At 51.5% G+C, this 17,334-nt stretch overlaps 2 protein-coding genes across 6 annotated transcripts in view; both read left to right on the top strand.

Annotated features, from left to right (window-relative positions):
• LOC137452253 (zinc finger and BTB domain-containing protein 24-like) overlaps positions 1–3,013 on the top strand; it is a 59,122-nt gene extending 56,109 nt beyond the window's left edge. For all 3 annotated transcript variants that reach the window (XM_068160514.1, XM_068160513.1, XM_068160512.1), the window contains exon 7: positions 418–3,013. In XM_068160514.1, the coding sequence (XP_068016615.1) occupies positions 418–1,225 (808 nt within the window). In that variant the 3' untranslated portion in view covers positions 1,226–3,013. The remainder of the gene's footprint in view (positions 1–417) is intronic.
• Positions 3,014–4,173: 1,160 nt separating this feature from the next.
• PPIL6 (peptidylprolyl isomerase like 6) lies at positions 4,174–12,428 on the top strand. Of its 3 annotated transcripts, XM_068160515.1 has the most exons (8): positions 4,174–4,329; positions 6,231–6,326; positions 6,716–6,904; positions 8,032–8,094; positions 8,563–8,710; positions 10,043–10,099; positions 11,655–11,790; positions 12,226–12,428. In XM_068160515.1, the coding sequence occupies exons 1-8, from the start codon at positions 4,261–4,263 to the stop codon at positions 12,335–12,337; spliced, it is 870 nt and encodes a 289-aa protein (XP_068016616.1). In that variant the 5' UTR covers positions 4,174–4,260; the 3' UTR covers positions 12,338–12,428. The 3 variants fall into 3 exon arrangements, with proteins under 3 accessions (XP_068016616.1, XP_068016618.1, XP_068016619.1); XM_068160517.1 differs by lacking the exon at positions 6,231–6,326; XM_068160518.1 differs by lacking the exon at positions 11,655–11,790 and having other exon boundaries at positions 12,226–12,318.
• Positions 12,429–17,334: the final 4,906 nt, after the last annotated feature.

Below are 17,334 nucleotides of genomic sequence, written 5' to 3'. Positions count from 1 at the left end.
ACCTTTTGTTTCCGGCACCATTTCTTGTCCCTTGGAGCTGGGCAGCAAGTTAGGATTTGGACACTTCTTGATTTAAAGCCCACCCTGTCAATAAACATTCTTAAAGCAGTCAGTGCTTACAGCTGTGCAGAGGAAGCTGTTGCATTCTTGCCACGGTCTGGCAGGCAGAGAGTTAGTCTCTCTGGGTTTATGGCAGGAGTAACTCTTGAGTGTATACTCAGGGAAGTGTGGTGCAGTTTGTGAAGTCAAATGGAAGTCATGAGGAAGCCATTAGGGAAGGTTTTTAATGTCAGTGTTCTGAAGTGCTTGTGATTTAGCAAAAGAAGCTAATAACTGAAGTGTTGTAGTCTGCAATGAGCTGCAGAACGCAGCAGTGCCGAGTGACTTTTCCTGAGAGCAAGTCACATTCTTTTGCAGAGGAGAGAAGCCTTACTCTTGTGGTACCTGTGGGAAGTCCTTCTCTGATTCCAGTGCCAAGAGGAGACACTGCATCCTGCACACGGGCAAGAAGCCTTTCTCCTGCCCCGAGTGCAGCCTGCAGTTCGCTCGCCTGGACAACCTGAAGTCCCATCTGAAAATCCACAGCAAGGAGAAGCAGTTCCAGGAAGCCGGCAGCGCCCCCGGCACCAACTCAGAGGAGGTGAGGAACATCCTGCAGCTGCAGCAGTACCAGCTGGCCACCTCCGGAGGGCAGGAAATCCAGCTGCTGGTTACAGATGCGGTGCACAATATCAACTTCGTGCCTGGTCACAACCAAGGCATCAGCATTGTGACTGCAGAGGGTGCCCCAGGCGTGAGCAGCCAGCAGGCCGCAAACCTGGCCCTGCTCGCTCAGCCGCCGCAGCAGCTGCAGAACCTCTTGCTGTCGGCTCAGCAGGAGCAGGCAGGGCAGATCCAAAGCATCAATATGATGCCCAACCAAATAGAGAGTGCCCAGCCTGAAGAGATGCATGTCATCACTCTCTCCAAGGAAGCACTGGAACACCTCCACACTCAGCAGGGACAAAGCGAAGCAATCCACTTAGCAGAACCTTCGCATCCGGCTCCGCACGTGCGGCTGACTCAGGAGGAGAGACAACAGTCTCACTCAGGCCAAGACACACTCCCTTCCCAGCAAGCCAGTGAAGAACAGAATCCAAGTGTGCATGTGTCTGAGTCCCACCAGCAGCCTCTGTCAGTAAATGAGTCATCTCAGGAGCATCCTGTTCAGGGCCAGGCTTTCTGAAGTGTGTATTTGTCACCTGGGAGCTAGGCCAGCACACGTTTCTCATCCGAGCAGCAGAGTCTGTCTGGAGATGCATCTTGGGCTGATTCTGATGTGTGAATTTCAGTTTCCTAACCTTATTTATTTTAGACTTTTTTAGCTTTCCAGATGACTCTTTCTCTACCCACTTGGTAGAGGTCTCTCTGGACCACTTGGTCCATACCTCACAAGTGATTCACCTTGGGGTTTGTGCCTCGTACACATCCACACCTACTGAGAAGATGTTTGTCCCTGTATCTCTATTTCTGAGTGACTCCCCAGAGAAGTGTACCTTGCTGGTGGGAGAAGTGTTTGAGGTGTCTGCTGCTCCCAAAGTACAACTTCTGTGAGGCTGCATTACCTGAACTGCTGCCAAGCTTGAGACAAGCCAGTACTTCTTGCAAGGCTATCATGTGTCTTATGTTCAGTGAGCTTGCTCTCTCTGTAGAGTGCCATTTGCTATGTGGTCAGCCCCTGAAGTGCAGTTGGATTTGTTGATTACCAAATTGGTTTGGGTTGGGTTGGGTTGAAGTTGTTGCAGCTGCTCTCTGGCCCTGATCATCCCTTCTGTTTCCTGCCTGCTGTATGAGTTTTGCTCCTCAGAAATGCTTAAGCCACTGCCCTCCAATAATGGCAGTGAGGTGTGGTGGTTACACTGGACATCTGAAAAGCCTAAATTCTTTGTTAGTTCTGCTGCTCACTCTCTGTGTGACCATGGGTAGGGTAGTTGACCTCTGTGCCTTATTTTGTCATCTGGTAATGTGGGTTAGTGCTCACATGCTCTGCCAAGCACTTTGAAGAGCTCTTGATTCTGGGTCCCTCAATTTAAGAAGGATATTGAGACTCTTGAATGTGTCCAGAGAAGGGCAGTGAGGCTGGGGAGAGGTCTGGAGCACAGCCCTGGGAGGAGAGGCTGAGGGAGCTGGGGTTGCTTAGCCTGGAGAAGAGGAGGCTCAGGGCAGACCTTATTGCTGTCTACAACTACCTGAAGGGAGGTTGTAGCCAGGTGGGGGTCGGTCTCCCAGGCACCCAGCACCAGAACAAGAGGACACAGTCTCAAGCTGTGCCAAGGGAAGTTTAGGCTTGAGGTGAGAAAAAAGTTCTTCCCAGCAAGAGTAATTTGCCACTGGAATGTGCAGCCCAGGGAGGTGGTGGAGTCACCATCCCTGGAGGTGTTCAAAAGGGGATTGGATGTGGCACTTGATGCCATGGTTTGGTTAGTCAGGAGGTGTTGGGTGATAGGTTGGGTTTGATGATCCCTGAGGTCTTTTCCAGCCTTATTGATTCTGTGATTCTATGATGTTGAAGGCACTGTCTATTGAAGTGCAGAATTCTCTTCCTGACAGGACCCAGTGCAAGCTTAGGAGCCAGCATTATTTTTCTGTGCTTTGGAGAGCAGGATGCAATGTTCATACATGTAAAAGCTGGTGATTGTTCTTGTAGGGACTTAAACAATGCCTGGAGGCATTCAGGGCATCATCAGCTATATAAATGGGGCACATGAAGCTAAAGGTGTGCAGCTATTTTCATTGGCCACATTAGGTGTGTACAGATTGGTTTCAGTGACTGACTGCTAACCAGAAGAAGAAAGATGTGAGCACCTGAATAAAAAGCCATACCAGCAAACATGTTTGTGTTCCAATTTGGGCTGCTGCTGACATCTCACATCGTGTGGCAGTGTTAAAATCCAGCTCAGATGCCCCTGGTGCTTAAAGCAGTGTGCTCAACCACCACTTCAGCTTTAAAAGACCATCCTTGTGATCTGCATGGATGTTTCATGGCTGAACAAATGAAAGCTGTGACAGTGAAGGTGAGTTTATTCTTGAGTCTTTTCCCACTTCATCTCAGCTGAAAGCTAGGATGGGATCCATGCCTCATCACTGACCCAGAGCCCACTTTCTGTCTCCTCACATCTTCCACTCTGCAGCAGACTGCCTCTCTGGCTCTGGAAGTCTCCACAGCCAGGAGCGGTTGTGCCTGACTTGGGAGCGGCTGGGAGGAGATGTTTGCACAGCAGGTGTGCCCCAGAGTCTGGGCAGCAGTGGAGGCTGCTGCCTGGGTAGCTTTCTCTTCCCATGGGCAGAAGGTCCTCCCTGCAGGCTTTTTTCTAATCCTCCTGCAGGTTCTCTTTGGGAGTGGAGAAGGAGCTGGCAAGGCTGCCTTTGCCATAGCTGTGGTGTCAGGACTTCTCTTACCTGTTCAGCAGAGGCATAGAGGAGTCTGCTGCTTGCAGACCTGCAGTCCTGTGTGCTCCAGCCCTTTCCAGCTCCCCCATAAACCACAGTGAACAAGGAATGGTTTTCCACAACAGATGGCCCAGTTCATCTCTGGCCCCAGCAATTCTGAAAGGAAAAACCCAGCTGCAGGCATGCTTGGGGTGACCCAGCATCCTGCTGCAGCCAGCTTACTGCTCCTTTCTGACTGACATTGCACTGCCACCTGCCTGAATGGCCCTTTGGAATGGTGGGATGCAGAGCTCTGCTTTAGTTAGCAGCTCCCTACCCTGTCCTACAAGTTCCTCAATGCCTGCAGCTGTACCCCACTGCCTGGGCCTTCCTGGGGGGCACTGACTCCTCTGTGTTCATGGCTTTCCCCTTGCCCTGGAGGGAGCTTGCTCAGGGCTGTCCCAGCATCACCATGAGCAGAGGCTCAGCAGAGTTGTGGGGAAGTGCTGCTCCTGATTTTTATCCCTACCTCTTCTTGCTGGGTGTCTGCCATTAGCCACCCTTCATCCTCTCTTTTAAACAATCCTATGCTGACAACCTCTGTCAGGAGCTCCGGAAAGAGCTTCAGAGCTCTGCTCTGCCATGCAGCTCTGCCAGACCTCATTTTGCTTCCCTCCTTCAGGGGAGAACAGGACTGAGAGCATTTCCCACTCTCTGACAGGGTTGAAACCTGCTTGGGAAGTGCTTAGAAATGCAAGGGGTGTGTGTTGGTGTCTGCTGTTGCCATGGAGCTGAGCTCTGTTGACAGACCCAGGCTGCTGGTGGCCAGGGTGCCACGGGCTGGGGCAGGTGATGGTGGTGGTGACCGTGGTGGGGCTTCTCCAGGATCCAGCTTTCCATGCAGCCAAGTGCACAGCAGAGGTAACCTCTGGGCTACAGCCTCCAGGGTGGGTTGGGAGCAGTGGGGAGCAGCATGGCCTGAAAGGGAACAAGCAGAGCACTGCCTGCACCTGGGCAAGGCTCTCAGGAAGAATTCTTGTTTCTAGGAATAGCTGAGGGGTGGAGGTCATGAGGGTGGGGCTGGGCTCTCAGTGGTGGCCAGTGACAGGACAAGGGGCAGTGGGTACAAACTAGAATACAGCAGGTTTCACTTGAACTTGAGGAGAAACTTCCCTTTGAGGGTGCTGGAGCACTGGAGCAGGTTGTGGAGTCTCCTCTCTGGAGGCTTTCAAAACCTGCCTGGACACATTCCCATGCACCTGTGCTAGCAGAGGGGTTGGACTAGATGATCTCCAGAGGTCCTTCCCAGCCCCTGCCATTCTATGAGCCTAAGAAAATACTCCAGATTTGGGGTTTCTGCTCTTCTCTGGCACTGCCAGGCACAAGCAGAGCCACTGGCACCAAGGCTTCTGGACTGCAGGCTCAGTGGTGCTCGGGGCAGCAGCCTCCATCCTCATCTCCTTGTTCCTACAGCTCCAAGCTGTCCCTCAGCTGTGCAGTGCTGGGTGAGATGTCGTGCACATCATGCTCCTGTCCAACTTGCTCAGCACCTTGTGACAAGCCCCTTCAGCCAGCTCTGCTGGCACAGATGAGGGAGCACAAGTCTGCAGCCCCCAGGAGGTTGGGGGACCTCTCCCTGGCAGCTCAGCTGTGCAGCAGATGCACAGTGTGCAGCACACCGTGGGGGGCACAGTGATCTTTGAGCCCCCTCTGCCAGGCCTGTTCCCCAGCATTACTTCCAGCCCACCAAGCTCTTCCATCTATCAGCAGCCCTAAGGACAAACCAAGCCAGGAGCTGGGGCTGTGCCTCTTGGCTTTTTCCCTTTTCCCCCAGCCACCATCCCAATGACAGCAACAGAGGCCATGAGCTGAACAGAAAGTCAGTTCTTTGCTTTATTCTTTTTCAGGCCAGCTTGGGGCACTTTGAGTCACCTCTTGTGGCACTTGTGTACCCCAGCCCACAAGGGGATGAGGCTAAGTCCATGGCCAGGAACATCCCATATCTAAATAGTGCTGAGCTGATGGGACAAGCAACAGGGACTGGAAGTGTTCCTCTAGCAGCCTCCACCCAGCCACTCGCTTGCCCCAGGGCCCTGGGCCAGATCCCCTGGGTCAGCAGAGGGCTGCAGCTTCCCAAGCATGCAAAAAAGGGATGCAGAAAATGCAGCTGATGATGCTCAGCAGTTTCTTTGAATCTCTCCCCACTTACATCCCTCTCACACAGAGGGGAGGGGGGCAGGGAGCACCAGGAGAATTCAGTAATACTTGTGAACAGCCTTTCAGGGGAAAGCCAGGACACCAACTACTTGCACAGAGAGGGATTTAGAGCAGCTGGAGGTACTTCTGCAAGTGCTGGGAAGTACTCCAGAGGTGTATGAGGGGTGCAGAGCAAGAGAGAGAACATGGCTGTGGTTGTAGTTCCTAAGGGAAACAGAAGCTGGGATGGGATGGGATAGGATAGGATAGGATAGGAAAAGACCTTTGAGATCATCAAGTCCAACCTATCACCCAGCACCATCTAATCAGCTAAACCATGGCACCAAGGGCCTCATCCAGTCTCTTCCTGAACACCTCCAGAGATGGTGACTCCACCACCTCCCTGGGCAGCACATTCCAGTGGCCAATCTCTCTTGCTGTGAAGAACTTCTTCCTAACATCCAGCCTAAACCTCCCCTGGTGCAGCTTGAGACTGTGTGCTCTTGTTCTGGTGCTGCTTGCCTGGGAGAAGAGACCCCCACCAGGATAGGATAGGGTAGGATAGGGTTTGGGAGGCTCTTCAGCTGCCTGTAACCATTTTTTCTTCCCTTGCCTTGCAAACCCAGGCTCTGAAGCTGAAGTTTCCACGCAGGTTTGCAGACCCTGTGCTCCAGCCTTTGGTAGAAGTTGCATGGCATGAATACCTGCAGAAGAAGAAGAGGGTAACTCAGGAGTCCTGTTCCCAGGGCTGCAGCTGCTCCCAGCTTGGTGCCAGACACTCTGGCAATCAGCTTTCCCACCCCAGTTTATGCAGTGTTCTCAGGAACCCCTGAGACAGGATGGGGCTCTCCAGGGGCTTTTCCAGTTATTCACTCTGAGCTGCCCCTATAGTGACACCCAGATGACTCTCATCACAATGATGTCCCAGAGCAGCAGAACCCAGACCCTGAAGGCACACACCCCTCACTGAAAGCTGCTGCCAGTGACAGGATTTGTGGGTTTAAAAGTAGGAAAGGCATAAAAACTCCACAGGCCACCTCACCTGTGGTGGATGTTACTGACAGAGTGTGTGATTAATCCCTGGAGGCTTTGTTGTCCCTCTGAAATGCAGGAACTGAGAGGTGAGGTGTGGGCATACACCTCCTCAGTGATGTGCTTCATCGATGGCCAGCTGCTGGGGGATGAGAAGGAGCTGCTCTCGTGGTCCTCCCGTGAGTGGAACTATCAGGACACCAAGCCCAGCACACTTCACCAAGCAGCTGCTGAGGAATTCTACACCAACTACCTGAAAAAGAGCCAGGCAAGTAGCATGGTTGTAATCCTGGAGTACAAGGCCTGATGAAAGGGCAGGTTCCAGCAGGAGGAAGCAGTGCAGGCACAGCACTGGCAGGGTTTTGGGGTTTCTGCCCTGTGATGGTGGGGCCAGAGCTGGGGCTGGAGAGGCTGATGGGGAGCATCACCAGGACAGCAGAGCCTCTGTGCCTCTCAAAGCCAGGAAGGGACAAACAGCAGCCTGGGTGCCCAACACCTATTAGCTGCTGCAGGGCTGACACTCTGACCAAAGCACACTGCTGACTGAGCTGCAGCTGTGCTGCTCCAAAACCCCAACGTGCCCAGCCCTTGGGTATTGAAACTCTTGGGTACCAAGAGCCCAGCTGCCAAACCTCTCCTTTCCCAGCCAAGATCCCCTAAAACTCCAGTCACATAGAATCATGCAATGGTCTGGGTTGGAAGGGGCCTCCAAAGCTCATCCAGTCCATCCCCCCTGCAGTGAGCAGGGACATCCTCCATTAGATCAGGTTGCCCAGAGCCCTGTTGAGCCTGACCTTGAATATCTCCAAGGATGGGGCCTCAGCCACTTGTTCCAGTGCTCCAGCACCCTCACAGTAAAGAGCTTCTTCCTAACATGCTGATGTGATGCTGCTGGCACTGAAATGCTACAGAGAGCAGAGAGAAATAAAATGTCATAACAAAATGATTACCACAGAAGATGCAGCAGTGATGGCATACAGATCTGAGGCTGGCTGGGAAGGATGTCTGAGGCTGAGAGATGTCCCTTTGGGTGGGATGGACATCATTCCTCTGGATCCATTTATCATTCCCCTCTGGATCCATTTCTTATTCCTCTGGATCCATTTATTCCTGCCTGCACTGCATGGGCTGCAATGGGCATGGAAGTGAAGAGGAAGAAAAGATGAAGGAGCCTGGGAGTTTGCTTTGAACACTTCTGCCCACAATGAAGTGAACCATCCTCTGCTCTTTTTAAATGCTGTTGTGCAGTGACAGTCCCATGGATGTTTCCTGAGACCTCAGAAAATGAATGAGAATCCTCAGCACTGAGCAGCTGGCCCCTGGCCTGTGTTAGGAAGGCAGCAGAGCACAGAGGTGGCCTTCCCCTCACTGCCCTTGTCTTTCTGCTTTGAACAGCATGTGTTTGTGTACCTGGAGATTGCCATCGAGGAACAGCCCATTGGGAGGTTGCTGTTTGAGGTATGTTACAGAGGAGAAAAGCAGAAGTGAGGAACAAGCATCCCCAGCATGCTGCTTCCACCTGCTGAAGGAGGGAGGATGGAAACCTGGCCAGGGGACATCATAGAATGATTTGGATTGGAAGGGACCTTAAAGATCATCCAGTTCCAACCCCCTGCCGTGGGCAGGGGCACCTCCTACCAGCCCAGGGTGCTCAAGGCCTCATCCAGCCTGGCCTTGAACGTCTCCAGGGAGAGGACATCCATGACTCCCCTGAGCAACCTGTTCAGTGTCTCACCACCCTCACTGGAAAGAACTCCCTCCTAATCTCCAGCCTAAATCTGCCCTCCTCAAGCTCCAACCCATTCCCTCTTGACCTATCCCAACAAGCCCTTGGTAAAACCCATTCCCACTTTCTCTTGTAGGCTCCCTTTGCACGTCCTCAGCTAGGAATGTCACTCTGTGTTTCCCTCTTCCCCTCTTTTGCAGCTCTTTTCTGATGTGTGTCCCAGGACCTGTGAGAATTTCCGCGCCCTGTGCGCCGGAGGAGCGAAGTCTCTGCGGGACGGCCGGGAGCTCACCTACAAAGACTCCGTTTTCCATCGCCTGCTGAAGAGCTGGTGGATCCAAGGAGGAGGTGTGTCTCCATCCAGGTGTCCTGGGTAAACCCCAGTCACAGCAGAAGTGTGGGGGTGCATGAACAGCAGTCTTCATCCATGGAGATGGAGCTGCACTGCATGGCACAGCCAAACCTCTGCGGGACAAGGTCTCAGTATTTAGTTAGTTAGTTACAAAGCAGAAAGCAGTTTCTCTTTTAGCCATCCTGCCTTCCAAACAGAGGAAAAGCTTGGGTCATTTGTTCTTTTCCTTACCCAAGGCCTTTTCCAAAGAATTTAGGAAACTAATGGAAAGCATCACACTTATCCCTGAGGTTCTCTGCTTAAGCTGTAAGGAAACTAATGAGAACCATGCAAAGACTAAGAACAGCCACAGGAAAGCACATCACTGGGTTTATGGAGAGGTTCATTTACAGAGGCATTGAGCCAAGTGTCAAAACCCTCCCAAAGGTGCTGGTGAGTTGCTTTGAGTCCCAGCACCATGCCTGGAGTTTGGCACTGACAAGAAATGCCCCACAAATGATGGGGTCCTGCAGCTTGCCCAACATCCCCAGGGGCAGCACTTGGGTGCCTCAGAAATAATCCTTTGTTACTCCATCTGCATTATATCTCTCATCCATCTTACCTACCTGTGTTCCTTACCTTGCCTGCCCCAAATATGAGTGCTTCCATCCACTTAAAGCTTTGTACTTCAAAGATGCCGCTCCTCCTTGCCATGGATCACCATGCAGGGATCTGTGTAGTCCATAAAAGCAACCTAAGACTGCAGGCTTTCACTGTAGAGGACTAACCATAACCAACATGAGACTATCTTTATAAAGCAACTAAACAGAAGTCTTAAAAGAAGTTTATGCACAAGTAACTAAAGCAGCCTTCCTTTAATACCTCTATGTCTATACCTGTATTAAAAACCATAGTTTTCTGTAGCACCTCACCCAGCAGAAATCTGCTTCAGCTGGAATTCCTCTCTTACCAAACCTCTCTTCTCAGCCAAGGCAGTGGTTTTACCTCACCATAAAACCACAGCTGCACTTTTGCCCTTCCTGCTTCTAACCCTGCCCCCTCTGAGAGACTCCCTTCCCCAAGGCACACCCCAGGAGCTGTCCCAGGAGGAAGGATGCTAGCTTCAGAGGGGCAGTGACTGAACACGCCAGGTGAAGCAGTTCTCAGTAGAAGGATCCTCCTGGGATGGAAGCAGAGCTCTTCCCAAAGGTCTGCTCAAATGTCAGTAACAGAGCAGAGAGAGGGATGCAGTTCTTCCCCAGCCTACACCTCTGAGCACAGCTGAGCTGCTGACTGATAACAGCTGTGATAAGCCTGGTCTCTGATGGATGCTTTGATCTACCCTGCAGACATCGTAACTGGAAGGGGCGGTGGAGGAGAGTCAATTTATGGCCCCACCTTTGAAGGTATGTCCCCTGAGCTATCTTACTGCACAAGTGGCAAACTTCCACACAAGATCAAGTTGTTGATCTGATCTTATTCACAGAATGGCCTGGGAATTTCCTTGCATCTCCCTGAAGCAGAAGGGTCTGCTGCTCAGCCAGAGTTATCTGCTTGCATTAGCAGGAGCAGAATGCTTTAGTGAGGACACTTCTTGTCTCCCTCCCTGCCTGAGGCTCAGCTCCACCAGCCCCTTCTCTCTGCCCAGATGAGGGGCTGATGGTCACCTGGTGCCTAATTCAAACTTGGAATACCCACCTTTGTGGACAGGCCCTTAGAAATGCAGAAGTGGCTTAGCTGCAGCTCTCCAGGCACCCCATACCACTTCTAAAAACACAGGAAGGAACTCAGCTTTAACACAAAGTTGCCTGAACCTCAGTCAGCTTTTCAGGCTTGGGGACACTGCAGGTGTTGCTGCCAGCAGGTGTGGCTCTGTGGACATGAGGGGAGCTGCTTCTGAATCTCACCTACCACTGTGAAAGTCCAGGAATGACAAATGTGAGCTAAATTTAACAACCACCACACACACACAAAGTGCTCCCTCATGCTGGTATAAAGTCAGACAAGATAATGGAAAAGCAACATTATCATTTGCAATATTTAAGACCACCAACCCAAGGAATTGATGGAGATGCTTGGGATCTTCTGCTTAGGTTCAATGCTACCCATAAGGAGGGCTTGTGACAGTTAAAGCACTTTTGAACCTGATTTATGTTTCCTTATATAAAAGCTCCCCCCCTGCCAATGGCAGAAAGGAGGTGACATTTGAGCAGGCTGGGCAGCAGCCAGCAGTGAGATCAGAACTGGCAAGTGCAGCTCAATACCTTCTTTCCCAGGATAGAATCATAGAATTGCTTCAGCTGGAAAAGGCCTCTAAGATCCTCTTGTCCATCCATCAACCCTACCTGGGCACTAAACCATGTCCCCAGGTGCCATGTCCACATGGTTTTTGAGCATCTCCAGGGATGGTGACTCCACCACCTCCCTGGGCAGCCTGTTCCAATCCTTGACCACTCTTCCAGTACAGACATTTTTCCTAATACCCAACCTAAATCTCCCCTGGCACAGCTTGATGCCATTTCCCCTTGTCCTATTGCTAGTTCCCTGGGAGAAGAGGCCAGCAGCCACCTCACCACAACCTCCTTTCAGGCAGTTTTTCAGCAGGATGTTTTCCATTAGCTTCTTTACTGGCCTCAGCACTAGGCAGTCGTAGGAAGCTCTTCATAGGAAGGAAGGACTTGAGCAGTTGAGTCTAGCTGAGAGGTGTCCCTGCCCATGGCAGGGAGGTTGCAGTAGATGGTCTCTGAGGTCCCTTCCAATCTAAGCCATTCTGTGACATTGATTCAAACCAGGATTGAGCTCATATGAGGCTAAAGACCCTTAGGGGAAAGGGAGAAGGGGAAGGGAGAGTGGGGAAGGAGGAAAGGAGCTTGTGGGAGCTGGCAAAAGGGAGCTGCCTGGTGAAGAGCAGCAAAGGGAACAACACAACTGCAGCCTTTCACCCCCAGGCTCTTTCCCTAGATGAAAGCTTTGCCATCAGTCACAAGGGCAGAGGTGTCCTGGGGATGGCCAACCAGGGCCGCCACAGCAACAGCTCCCAGTTCTACATCACCTTCCAGCCAGCTCCCTACCTGGACAGAAGATACGTGGCCTTTGGGTAGGTACACCCAGGCTTGCTGCCACTGCACTGCCTGGGAGCTCTTCCTGGCACTGTGAAAGAAAGCAAGCAGCAAAAGATGTGTCTCAGGCAGTCACTCCTAATACTGTCACTTCTGACAGCATGGGTCTTGGCTTCTTTCTCCTCAAAAGTAACAGCCCCTGGTCGCTGGGGCACGTGGCACAGTGCTTATTCCTTTAAGCAGATGTAGCTGCACAAAGCCAGGGCATTTTCACCTCTCCTAGAATGACAGCTACAGGCTACTTCATCAAGAGCTGATGGCACTGTGAAGAGCCATTTTTTAAAGAGCAGAGTGGCTGCAGCCTGTCAGTAGGAAACCAGAGCCTGGATCTGTTATTGCCCTGCACAAGCTGGAGGCTGCAGAGCTGGCTCCAGGTGGATTCTGATCACATGTGCACTTTCTCCCTCCCACAGGCAACTGATCGAGGGCACAGAGGTGCTCCAGAGACTGGAAGATGTGCCTACATGTAATGAAAGGCCCACAGTAGCCTGCAGGATTGTGAAGTGTGGGACCTTTGAGCCATGATCACCAGCCTGCTGGAAGGTAGAGCACTGTTTCCCACTCAGCTGTTTACAGATCTGGGTGGCTTTCACTTAAGGCAAAAATAAAAAGCACTCCCTGCACTTGTCAGTGGCTTAGAAATGTTCTTTGGGCTTAAAAAGCTGTCAAGAAACACCTTTATGGGAGGGCTGAGAAAAAGACTTGTGAATACATCTCAGTGCCAGTCTACAGCTTATGGGAAATGGTGTTAATAACAATGATCTGTGATACAGTGACAAGTGGGTATGGCACATATGGGTAGAGCATGTTGGACAGAAGGATGCACACCTACAGGATAGAGCTAAATTCTGCCTCTACCACAACCTGTCCTGCCAGGTTTGCCCTGTACAACTCAAATACCAGATGCATTCTGCATACAGCAATTCAGACATCTCAGAGGAAAGGAGGAAAAAACATTTCTTGCAAGGATTTCAAACTATAGTCAGATGTGACAGAACAAGAGGACACAGTCTCAAGCTGTGCCAGGGGAGGTTTAGGCTGGGTGTTAGGAAGAAGTTCTTCACAGAAAGAGAGATTGGCTATTGGAATGTGCTGCCCAGGGAGGTGGTGGAGTCACCCTCACTGGAGGTGTTTAGGAAGAGACTGGATGAGGCACTTGGTGCCATGGTTTAGTTGATAAGATGGTGCTGGGTGATAGGTTGGACTCAATGATCTCGAACCTAGTTAACTCTGTGTTCTGTTTAAAGTCCAAAAAGTCATTTTAGCTCCAGAGGGAACAGAGGACACTGCTAAATGACCAGTTAATTGGGGTTACAGTATCACTAAGGTTGGAAGAGACCTTGAGGATCATCAAGTCCAACCTGTCACCACAGACCTCATGACTAGACCATGGCACCAAGTGCCACGTCCAATCCCCTCTGGAACACCTCCAGGGACGGCTTAAGTGTTTTAAATTTGCTGTTGGCTTGGTCCCCTGTGGCAGGTCTGCTCTGTAGGGTGGCTGCATGCTGGTGCCCCCAGTGCTCCCACAAGGGACTGAGCCAGAGCACAGAGTGTGTTTTGAGTCCAAATGTCCTGATCTGAGCAGCAGCCAGAGCCCAGAAAGTCACACTCTGGCAATGGGCATTGTTCAGGATCCCTGAAGGCATTTGCCTCATGATGTTGAGTATCAGAAAGCTGATCCTGTGCCAAAGGTCAGAGAGGTGGTGACAAGTATGGTGGCTGGATGAGGCTCTGGCCAGCCTGATCTAATGTGGGGTGTCCCTGCCCATGGCAGGGGGGTTGGAACTAGATGATCCTTGTGGTCCCTTCCAACCCTGACTGATACTATGATACTAAGTGCAGGGTGTCATGCACAGGGTGACTGGGCAGGGGACAGCTGTTCAGAATTACACCACATGGGGAATGAGAAGAGGAGAGTACAGCCAGGAAATGTTTTGAATTTCAGGCCCAAAGATCCTTCAAGCAAGCCACAGTTAGGCCTGGGTCAGGACAGGACACTCTGCCAGAAAAAAAACATGTGCTCAAATTTTTCATCCAGTATTAAGGAGGTCACCTAAAAGGAAGTCTGTCTTTCAGCCCTGCTCCTCACTGCCTGCAAGCTGGATCTGCTTAAGGAGCCCAAGGTGATGAGTAATGAGACAGGGAAGGAAGAATTGTCTTAACCTCAACCCCAAATGATGTTTTGTGCCATATCTTCTACTGTAACTCATGTCTCTGACCAAGTCACTAGCAAGGCATTGTCTCCTCTGGGAGAGCCAGACCAGAGAAGTGGTGTGCACAAGCATCCAGAGGCCATGCAAGCCCAGGTTCAAGCCCCAGGGTCTCGAAAAAGGCACTTTCAAAGGCAGTGGATGGCACCAGGATCCACTAATGATCATTATGTAATGGTGTGGAATGCCCCAAAAGCTCTTTGGATGGTGAATCTTCCTGGTTAAGTGCTCACCAGGTACTGACCCCTGACACACACTTGAGGATGAAATAACAGTTTGTAAATGAGAACCAATGTTTACAAATTGAAACAAGTGTCATTCCCCTCCAGTGTGCCTGCTAAATGAGTGTTCTTTATTGCTGCCACCCCAAACTTCTGCACACTCCTCTGGAAACCTCTTAACGGCTTCATAGGTATCATATTGATCATTGGTGATCTAGGTGAGGGGGTCGAGTCAGTCAGCAGCAAGTTTGCAGATGACACCAAGTTAGGAGCAGATGTTGGTCAGTTAGAGGGTGGAAAGGCTCTGCAGAGGGACCTCGACCGACTGGACAGATGGGCAGAGTCCAATGGGATGGCATTCAACAAGTCCAAGTGCTGAGTGCTGCACTTTGGCTACGGCAATCCCATGCAGAGCTACAGGCTGGGGTCAGAGTGGCTGAGAGCTGCCAAACAGAGAGGGACCTGGGGGTACTGATTGACAGCTGCCTGAATATGAGCCAGCAGTGTGCCCAGGTGGCCAAGAGGGCCAAGGGCATCCTGGCCTGCATTAGGAACAGTGTGGCCAGCAGGAGCAGGGAGGTCATTGTGCCCCTGTACTCTGCATTGGTTAGGCCACACCTTGAGTCCTGTGTCCAGTTCTGGGCCCCTCAGTTTAGGAAGGACATTGAGACACTTGAATGTGTCCAGAGAAGGGCAACAAGGCTGGGGAGAGGCCTTGAGCACAGCCCTGTGAGGAGAGGCTGAGGGAGCTGGGGTTGTTTAGCCTGGAGAAGAGGAGGCTCAGGGGAGACCTCATTGCCCTCTACAACTACCTGAAAGGTGGCTGTAGCCAGGAAGGGGTTGGTCTCTTCTCCCAGGCACCCAGCACCAGAACAAGGGGACACAGTCTCAAGCTGCGCCAGGGGAGGTTTAGACTCAAGGTGAGGAGAAAGTTCTTCATTGGGATGTGCTGCCCAGGGAGGTGGTGGAGTCTCCATCCCTGCAGGTGTTCAAGAGGAGATTGGACGTGGTTTAGTCCTGAGGTCTGTGTTGATAGGTTGGACTTGATGATCCTTGAGGTCCTTTCCAACCTTAGTTATACTGTGATACTGTGATATCTTAGCAAGCACTACCTGATGGAACATGATCTGAGAATCCTGGGCATTTACTGCATTTAAAATGTGCTTGCTTAAAGTGGACAGCTGCAGCCCCTTGGGTTTTACCCATTTGGGTTTTTTTGCCAAGGGCTTTCAATAAATTTTTTTGCAACACAGTGCTTGGAATTCCTTATAGATTGAAAACAGAGGGGAATGCCTTGCTAACCACTAAGTATATACCAGCACAATGAGAAATGAACAGAGTGCTGAATGTGATTATTTTCAATCCAACAACAACAACCCAGGCTGCCATGATGCTGCTGAGTGGATGCCACAACAAAGCCCCAAGATGCTGACTTCAAGGAAAAGAAACTCAGACAAACCACGTTTGTCAGTCACTCAGATTCCCATCACCCCCAGGATTACAGGACAGATGTTGTCACTCACTTTTGGAGATGTGTTGTAGCTGTCATTTTTGCCCTGCTGGTAATCTTAGTTCTGTTTTGTACTTACTTTTACCCTAGATTTTCCATATCTATCTATCTATCTATCTATCTATCTACCTACCTACCTACCTATCTAGATACACTCACACATCTCTCTCTCTCTCTCATCCCTATCTCTATTTCTATCCATTCTACCTCTCTCTCTTGGAAGATCAAGCTGGGGATTTATTTGGTGGTTTCCTCTTTCCTGCCCAAGTCCATCTCACCCTTAGGAGAAACCAAGGTGAATTTTCCTGTTGATGTTTCTCTGCCTTTCCATTCTGAGGACCTCTTTCTCAAATCAGGGCCATACTGAAATTTGCTTTACAGCTCTGACTTGGCTCCCCTGATGACAGGCATGGATGTTTGGTTTGGTTTCCCAATGCTTGCCTGTGTTGGCATTGCACGAAATGTTGAGGCAGATTTACACAAACCAATGGTTTGTTTGCAGAGTCCACTGTTGATGATATACACTGAGTCAAGCTGCCTTAGGGGAAAACAAAGGAGAGGGAGATAGGGAACAGGACAGGCAGAGGGGGAATTCTCCTCAGGGGTCAGAAGGGAATCACAGAATCATTTGGTCTGAAAGGTCTTTTCCAAACTAACTCCAGCCACAAACCTAACACTGCCAACTCCACCACAATAAGTTATGGGATGGCCAAACATCCTTCCCCAGGTGCTCTCTGCCATGCACCTGGACAGTAATGAAGATATGTTACAGTTTTTACTGTGCCTCCTCCCTAGTTCCAAGCTGTGATCACGTTAGCGCGGACTGGAGCAGTCGGACAACCATGTGCACGTATTGCACACTGGCTGCTAAGCTTCATCTCATAATTACTTGACAATATTCGGTTGAGGTACTACTGTATACCGTTTTTTCGAGGTAGAAGAGAGGAGGGAGTGGAGCCTCACACCAGTGCCAACTAAAATCCACCGCATAAAGAGCTGTACTGGAGGTGGCAGCGGCGCAAGATCTGGTGTCTGAGATGTGGTGAGAGGGAGGTTTAACACGGTGTGGACAGCCCTGCCTCAGCAGCCTCGGGCAATGTCGGAGCAGCTCAAACGAAGGGCTGAAAGCCTGTGAAGCAGGGTTGGGCTACGGAGCGGCAACTGGAGCCCGGGGACCCCCAAGTCAGGGAAGCGCAGGAGAGGTGCCAGGCCGCGCCCGGCCATCCCTAGGCGGTTTGCGGCAGCCCCGCCACCGACAGCAAGCACACCCTGGGCGCCGTGGCAGAGGAATGGCCCCAGCCGCCCTCCCCCGCTCCGCCCTTCAGGGCCCTAGAGCCAATGAGCGGCCGCCGCGGGGAGGAAGCGGGGAGGCGGTGGGGCAGCGCGTGGCGAGCGGGAAACGCTCTCGGGAGGCGGCGGGGTCACGTGAGGAAGTGACGCCGCGCCGCAGTGGGGGCCATTCCATTACCCGCCAAGTGAGGGGGGAGGAAGGAGGAGGCGACTGGACGAAACCACGCCACCATGGCTCCGGTCGGTCCGCGCGGGGGGGAAGAGGCGGGGCCAGCTCGAGGCGGTGGC

Source organism: Melanerpes formicivorus, unplaced genomic scaffold (assembly GCF_026170545.1).
Source record: "Melanerpes formicivorus ecotype bairdi unplaced genomic scaffold, bMelFor1.0.p_v2 SCAF_50, whole genome shotgun sequence".
Classification (NCBI taxonomy): Eukaryota; Metazoa; Chordata; class Aves; order Piciformes; family Picidae; genus Melanerpes; species Melanerpes formicivorus.
This window is presented reverse-complemented; position numbering and strand designations above follow the sequence as displayed.

What these genes read in the sequence shown, in the direction of transcription:
- PPIL6 (XM_068160515.1), top strand. Translation starts at nt 4,261, where the DNA reads ATGGTGGTGGTGACCGTGGTGGGGCTTCTCCAGGATCCAGCTTTCCAT. An exon ending in ACTACCTGAAAAAGAGCCAG is followed by an intron (nt 6,905 to 8,031) that starts GCAAGTAGCATG and finishes TGCTTTGAACAG; the next exon opens with CATGTGTTTGTGTACCTGGA. An exon ending in CTGGTGGATCCAAGGAGGAG is followed by an intron (nt 8,711 to 10,042) that starts GTGTGTCTCCAT and finishes TCTACCCTGCAG; the next exon opens with ACATCGTAACTGGAAGGGGC.